The sequence below is a fragment of the Physeter macrocephalus genome, chromosome 21 (assembly GCF_002837175.3).
Source record: "Physeter macrocephalus isolate SW-GA chromosome 21, ASM283717v5, whole genome shotgun sequence".
In the NCBI taxonomy this organism is placed as follows: Eukaryota; Metazoa; Chordata; class Mammalia; order Artiodactyla; family Physeteridae; genus Physeter; species Physeter macrocephalus.
This window is the reverse complement of record NC_041234.1, coordinates 107500827-107509113: the sequence shown is the minus strand read 5'-3', so window position 1 is coordinate 107509113 and position 8287 is coordinate 107500827. Positions and strand designations below refer to the sequence as shown.

The 8287-nt window shown below is 39.2% G+C and overlaps 1 protein-coding gene across 1 annotated transcript in view; it reads right to left on the bottom strand.

The window, feature by feature from the left end:
• The window catches only part of LOC102992353 (transmembrane 9 superfamily member 2-like), a 102068-nt gene that overhangs the window by 29868 nt on the left and 63913 nt on the right, over nt 1–8287 (bottom strand). Inside the window, 4 exon segments of the mRNA XM_028482341.1 lie at nt 1154–1305; nt 2638–2682; nt 3014–3044; nt 3046–3123. Coding sequence (XP_028338142.1) covers nt 1154–1305; nt 2638–2682; nt 3014–3044; nt 3046–3123 — 306 coding nt within the window.

Below are 8287 nucleotides of genomic sequence, written 5' to 3'. Positions count from 1 at the left end.
AAAGGGAGAGGCCACAACGGTGAGAGGCCCGCGTACCGAAAAAAAAAAAAAAAAAAAAAAAAAAAAAAAAATTCTGGAAAATTTGGTTACTGTAATCTATTTCGCAGCGTGCGTGTTAAATATTTAGTTGCTGACAAGGTAACAGATTTTATTGCTTATCTTTTAAACAACTTTGACACAATGCTGTTTAAAAGGTGAGCAATTAATGTACGTGATTAAGCCTAATTTCCAAGGACTTCAAAGTTTTGTCCAGAAGATTCCTTTGGGACAAAAGTGTTATAAACACACACAGTTGGCGACTGCATTTTATTTATTTTATTTTATCTTATCTTATTTCATTTTATGGCGCCCTTGGCCCCTCTCCAAAACTCCTTCCACAGTAACACCCCACTTGGCCAGCTCCCGAAACCAAAATGCTGTCAAGAATCAGGAAGTAAGAAAAAAAGGGACTTGGAGCAACTGAAAAAGCTGTCACAAAGCAGGGGCACTAAAGCTGTGGCACTTTAATCAGAGAGTACCTGTTCTTACTTCACATGCATTTCTAACTATCTTGGCTATTAGACTTCTTAAATTACAACAGATTAAAAGTAGCAGATAAAAAGAAGAACGTTATAAGGAAAAGGCATCTGACATCAGAACTAACAGTTGACAGAAAGGAAGACAGAAAACCATTACTTATAGCTCAGTACAGATGAAGACCCCAAATCAGTGGTCTTCAAATTATTTTTAGCAGAGAAACCCTAAATGAAATCTTGCATGGAAGGCCAGTATGGAAAACAGATACAAATCAGAGCTGCCCCTTCCCATCTTTACGCACCTCCCTCCAAGGGACACCCCCATCCCACCCCTTGCAAAGTCTCAAAGAAGTACAGTTTGAGACCAACTTTTCTAAGTCACCTGGAAAGGCTTAAAAAGAGGTTATTAATTTCCAAAAAGGAAATCTTTATAGACATTTCCATCCAAAAGTAGCTTTAAAATTTTGTGAATTAAGTCTTAGTTTCCTAGGAAATTCCCTCAGGTCAGATTGCTATTTCCTGGATAAAACAGGGTAGCAAATAAAGTTTTACCATTCCAGAATTCAACCTCTTTGACATATAAAAAATTAATTTATTAACATTTAATATTTTTGAGATTATGAAGATACAATACTCACCAAATACTGTTTAGAATGCAAAAGAGTTGAATAAAAATACAACCAAAAGGTAAAATGCCACTGATGATGAGGCCAAAAAGTGGTTTTCTAATGAAAGTCTGTTGAGGCATCTGACGGGGAATCTGGTTTGTGCGAACTGGATACCTAAACTGCTCGAAAATAAATGAAATGAAAATCAGAATGAAACAAAACTGAAGTAAATTTATACAGATACCATCAAAATACACAGTCTTGAATCTGAATATTTCCAAGAGCAGTTATGCAGATACCATCAAAATACACAATCTTGAATCTGAATATTTCCAAGAGCAGTTATGTGGGCAGAGGCTAGACCAATGCTGTGCAACAGAAATGCTATGATGCAAGCCACAAATGCAGCATCAAATTTTCTAGTAGCTGCATTTTAAAAAGTAAAAAAAAAAAAAACAAGTAAAATTAATTTATTAATATATTTTATCTGATCTAACATGTCCAAATACTATCATTTAAATTTGTGATCAATATAAAAATTATTAATCAGATATTTTGCATTCCTCTTGTTGTTCTAACTGGTTGAAAACCAGTGTGTATTTTACACTTACAGCACATAATTCAGACTAGCCACATTCCAAGTACTCAAAAGCCACAGGTGTCTAGTGGCCAGCATACTAGATAGGACACAGCTAAACAATACGGATGTTTATCTTTTCTTACAAATTTCAAGGGAGAGATTGGACAAAACTTACTAGTGACTATTGCAATATGAAATAATATATGATGTCCAAAAGTTCTCTCTTAGAATTTGACTAATAATTTGCCTCTGAAAATTTGTCAATAGCTTTCAGAAAATTTTCATTTTCTGCTCTCTGTGGAACTCCACCTCCTGTTTTGTCTTGTCTGATTTCTCCCCTGCAAACTCATGCTATATCTTTATAATACAACCCTTTTGCAGTGTGGCCTCATTTAGTCTTTTTGGTATACTGCTCCTTTTCCCTATACGTGGAATAGGCTAACTTCAGATCTGTAAACTGGATTAGTAGATGAAAACTATTACATATAGAATGGTTAAACAGCAAGGTCCTACTGTAAAACACAGGGAACTATATTCAATACCCTGGGATAAACCATAATGGAAAAGAAAAAAATCTGTAAACTGAACAGCCTCATTTCTTGGATTGTATCTTGGCTTTCTTCCCCCAACTATATAATCTTATTATTTTTTTGACTTTCTTAAAGTCATCCTTCCTACAATATATCCTTTTAATTTTGCCCATCAGAGAGAGAGGGAAATATAAACAACCCATAAAATGAAAAATACATTAAAGAATGCCTTTTAAAGTGTTACCATCTTTCATTTACAATTTGTAGAAGTCTTTTATCCCTAAATGATTATTCTTTGTCATTTTCTCCAATGGTACATCTTTCATTCCATGTATAGTCTATACACATTGAGGTATTATTTCAGACATCACTCAATGATCAAAAGAAGTATTTTTAAAGTTTACCTTTTGCTTGCTTCCAATGTATGCACCCAAAAATGTTAGTGGGGGCTTCCCTGGTGGCACAGTGGTTGAGAATCTGCCTACCAATGCAGGGGACACGGGTTCGAGCCCTGGTCTGGGACGGTCCCACATGCCATGGAGCAACTAGGCCCGTGAGCCACAACTACTGAGCCTGCGCGTCTGGAGCCTGTGCTCCACAACAAGAGAGGCCTCGATAGTGAGAGGCCCGCGCACCGCGATGAAGAGTGGCCCCCGCTCGCCGCAACTAGAGAAAGCCCTCACACAGAAACGAAGACCCAACACAGCCAAAAATAAATAAATAAATAAATAAAATTTTAAAAAGAAAATAAACTTGTTAAAAAAAAAATGTTAGTGGTACTGAAATTCCAAACCACATTGTGAGGATACCTGGTACCAAAGGAGATGGCAGCTGATGACCCTTCCACCCAAAGAATTAGATTCATGATGAAGAGGTCTGCAAAGAGGATACTAGAGGAGAAAAGTCATCAGAAAACGTTATGATTTCAGGAAAAGGTTATAAACATACTTGATGTGAATGTCAGAACACTCTTTTGGTGGGAAGGATATCACAAATTACTAGGTTAAACCCTAGAAGAATATTAAATCACACTGTATAAACCCACTCACTGAGCTGGAGCTTAAACTCAATACCATATAATAAGATAGCAGTTTATTATAGGACATAATTTCTACATTCCACTCATCTTTGAAGCTCAAGAGTCTAGCAGAAAATAAATAAGGTGTGGAATAATATAGCACCGAAAAACTCAATATGCAATATAGTGAACACAATTAAGAAAATACATATATTAAAAACATATTTTAGGGGACTTCCCTGGTGGCACAGTGGTTAAGAATCCACCTGCCAATGCAGGGGACACGGGTTCAAGCCCTGGTCCAGGAAGAGCCCACATGCCGTGGAGCAACTAAGCCCGTGCGCCGCAACTACTGAGCTTGCGCTCTAGAGCCCGCGTGCCACAACTACTGAAGCCCGCATGCCTAGAGCCTGTGCCCTGCAACAAGAAAAGCCATAGCAGTGAGAGAAGCCTGCGCACCACAACGAAGAGTAGCCCCCACTTGCCGTAACTAGAGAAAGCCTGTGCGCAGCAATGAAGACTCAACACAGCCAAAAAATAAATAAAATTAATTAATTAAATTTTTAAAAAGGTTTTAGAATCCTAGACTGAAATGGACTCCCAGAAGCCTCAAGTCAGACAAGTATTCATTTAAAACAGAGTTTTACAAATATTTCCTGTAAGAAAGTTCATTAAAATTATCTTAACACACATCTTTATTTTTTTCATAGCCTTCCTAACAAAGATTCTGCCATATAATTTCTATTTATAGCTCTAAGTAATGGGGAAAAATTTTTTACTGTCATGCAGATATTTTCAGTTTCTTTTTCTTGGCCTTCAGTACAGGAGGTAAAGAAATCTTATAGGCTGCCTCACATGTAGTGCAGATAGGGCTTGAAGTTATTAAAAGTCCTTTTAAATTCCAGCATAGTGTAGGAGGCATTTTCAGGAATGGTGGCCAGTTTGATTTGCTTTTAAAAAATATACTTGCCAAGGGGGAGGGGTGTGGGAGAGAGTAGGAGTGGGATTTGGGGGATTAGTAGATGCAAACTGGTATCTATAGGATGGATAAACAACAAGTCCTACTGTATAGCACAGGGAACTATATTCAGTATCCTGGGATAAACCATCATGGAAAAGAATATCAAAAACAGTGTATGGGGGCTTCCCTGGTGGCGCAGTGGTTGCGCGCCCGCCTGCCGATGCAGGGGAACCGGGTTCGCGCCCCGGTCTGGGAGGATCCCACATGCCGCGGCGCGGCTGGGCCCGTGAGCCATGGCCGCTGGGCCGGCGGGTCCGGAGCCTGTGCTCTGCAGCAGGAGAGGCCACGGCAGAGGGAGGCCCGCATACCACAAAAAAAAAAAAAAAAAAACAACAACAGTGTATGTATGTATAATTGAGTCATTTTGCTGTACCGAAGTAATTAACACAACATTGTAATTCAACTATACTTAATAAATGATAAATAAAAAGTATATTGACAAAAACCCATTTGTGTCCACAAGATTGTATGTAAATAAGATTTTAATTTTCTCTTGTTACCATCTCAGAAACCGACTCTCATTTAACTAATCTGGTATTTGGTTAGATTGTTTCAAGTAGATTTTGTATTCTGGATTTACAATTTTGTTAACAAATACACAAAGATTTTGGTGATCACTTTGCAAGTATTTCTTAATCCTTGAGTTTAAGAATCTGTTTGTCTTTTTAAAATACTATGTATTATTTCACAGCCTAACTAAGTGTAATGAGATCATTATTTTAAGTCTAGGAAATAAAGCATCATATATCTAAAGATGAATAATTTCAAATGAGCTGATAAGGTTGTTGTTATTACTTTTTCATTTGAAATGTTTTATGGACTGGCTTAACTCTGTTTAAATTTTATTTTTCACTGTTGTGTTTATGGTTTATTTTGTATAACTTTTTATAATAAAATAATTTAAATTTTCCAAAAAAAATAAAACAGAGTTTAAAATTAGTCATTCAAAATCAGCAGGTCGGGCTTCCCTGGTGGCGCAGTGGTTGCGAGTACGCCTGCCGATGCAGGGGACACGGGTTCGTGCCCCGGTCCGGGAAGATCCCACATGCTGCGGAGCGGCTGGGCCCGTGAGCCATACGGGTTCGTGCCCCGGTCCGGGAGGATCCCACATGCCGCGGAGCGGCTGGGCCCGTGAGCCATGGCCGCTGAGCCTGCACATCCGGAGCCTGTGCCCCGCAACGGGAGAGGCCACAACAGTGAGAGGCCCGCGTACCTCAAAGAAAGAAAACAAAACAAAACAAAACAAAAGAAAGAAATGAAGAACAGGAAAAAAAAGGAAAATTAATGAGCAACCCAGGTATATGAAAAACAGAAGTTATGTGGATAGAGTTCTTTCTGAATGTCTTTTAGGGATATTAAGTAATCTGCTGAAGATTGAACAGCTGATAAGAGGCAGAGCTGGGATTCTTAATCAGATGTGTGTGACTTTTTTAAGAGCAAGCTTTCTCCATTCCACTGTGCTATAATAAAGTCTCTATGGTAGGAACCAACTTGACCAATCACGTCTATCTTCTCCTCCCCCAAACATTTTGTCAAAGATCAGAGCCAGGGAATGTGGTGGCAGCCACTTCATGCTGAACCAGGTTAGGCTTTGAGGTCTACTGTTTAGAGAATCTCTGGTTTTGTTCTTCAGTTGTAAATTCTCTCAAGGTCCATTCTAATTTTAGGATTTTAAGGCTGCCTTCATATTTACGATCTATTTTCAATTTCTTACTTAGGATCACTGCTTTGGATGCTTCCCCCTCTCTCATTATAAGTGATTTGGTCCTTTCTAAACCAACTTCAGTCATTTGTTTTTCATTTTACTACTTCTACTCCACCTTTCCCCCTTGTGTCCACGGTCTCTTCTGTCTATCAACACTTTTTTCAGTAGACGTATCTATTCATACTTTGCTCCTGTTGGAGATGTAGTTTCCAGTCCTTTCAAACAACAACATATACAACAACAAAAGCTCCACCTTATGTCTCATCAGTTTCTGGCATCTCAATAAGGGAGTCTAGTTTCCCATGACTTAACCATACTTCTTAAAATGTTTTTTAATACCTTTCTGCTCTAATGAATTTGTTTAGCCACGATATTCCTCTGCCACATTTCCTAGCTTTGGAGAGATTCATTTCAGCTGTTATCTTTCTATGGCCAGAAAAATTACTTCTCACTTGACAGATCATAACCTCCCTTCTTATACATAAACTCAATTAACCCGTCTCAACAATTTCCCTTTTGAAAGTACACTCTAGAATGTTGATATGTGTTTAACGATTCTGTAACTGCCCTTCAATTTCATGTTTTTATATTCTAAGTATGAATTCCTTTGTCAATCTCTAATTATTTCTAGACCTTTTCATGGAATCTTAAACAGCAAAACTAAAAGGAAACTTAAAAGGTAACCTGGGTCCACCTCCTACTCGAAACATTTATTCACACATTCATTAAACATTTATTGAGTACCTATGTGTTAGGCCCTGGTGTTCCAAGATAAATAAAACAAAAATCCTTGCTCTGAAAAAGCTCAATCTAGTGGGAGACAGAGATAAACAAATAAATTACAACATAGGAAATGCTATAGCAGATGACAGACATAGAACAGTAGGAACACAAAAGAAAAGAGTGACCAAAAATGCTTTGTAGCTCACAAAACAATTTCACAATCCATTTCATTAACTTCTCTAAATGACTGTGTGACACAAGCATTATAAGTAAGCAAATGGATAATCAGAAAGGTTATAGGACTTATCCAAAGTCACTCACCTAATACTGAGTGCTGGAGTTCAAACTTTCTTCTTCTAATTTTAAAATTTGAGTACATGCCAATCAACCTCTGCTGACTCTTTCCCTTTTCTACCTACCGCTTTAGGGGTTACATGCAGGAAAAGGACATCATTTAATAATTTTAGGGACTTCCCTGGTGGTGCGGTGGTTAAGAATCCGCCGGCCAGTGCACAGGACATGGGTTCGAACACTGCTCCAGGAAGATCCCACATGTCGCGGAGCAACTAAGCCCATGCGCCACAACTACTGAGCCTGTGCTCTACAGCACACAAGCCACAACTACTGAGTCTGCATGCCACAACTACTGAAGCATGCACACCTAGAGCCCGTGCTCTGCAACAAGAGAAGACACCGCAATGAGAAGCCTGTGCACCGCAACGAAGAGTAGTCCCCACTCACTACAACTAGAGAGAAAGCCCACGTGCAGCAACAAAGACCAAATGCAGCCAAAAATAAATAAATAAATTTATTTTAAAAAATAAATAGGGCTTCCCGGGTGGCGCAGTGGTTGAGAGTCTGCCTGCCAATGCAGGGGACACGGGTTCGTGCCCCAGTCTGGGAAGATCCCACGTGCCGCGGAGCGGCTGGGCCCGTGAGCCATGGCCGCTGAGCCTGCGCGTCCGGAGCCTGTGCTCCGCAACGGGAGAGGCCACAACAGTGAGAGGCCTGCGTACCGAAATAAATAAATAAATAAATAAATAATTTTACTTTCTTCAATTTCTCTTAGGAAGTGTATGTTCATTAGTTTAACTGCTTCTCCATTTAAATTCAAATCCAATTTTTAACATCTTTATTGGAGTATAATTGCTTTACAATAGTGTGTTAGTTTCTGCTTTATAACAAAGTGAATCAGTTATACATATACACATGTCCCCATATCTCTTCCCTCTTGCATCTCCCTCCCTCCCACCCTCCCTATCCCACCCCTCTAGGTGGTCACAAAGCACCAAGCTGATCTCCCTGTGCTATACGGCTGCTTCCCACTAGCTATCTATCTTACATTTGGTAGTGTGGATATGTCCATGCCACTCTCTCACTTTGTCCTAGCTTACTCTTCCCCCTCCGCATGTCCTCAAGTCCATTCTCTAGTAGGTCTGCATCTTTATTCCCGTCTTGCCCCTAGGTTCTTCTGACATTTTTTTTTCTTTTTTTTAGATTCCATATATATGTGTTAGCATATGGTATTTCTTTTTCTCTTTCTGACTTACTTCACTCTGTATGACAGTCTCTAGGTCCATCCACCTC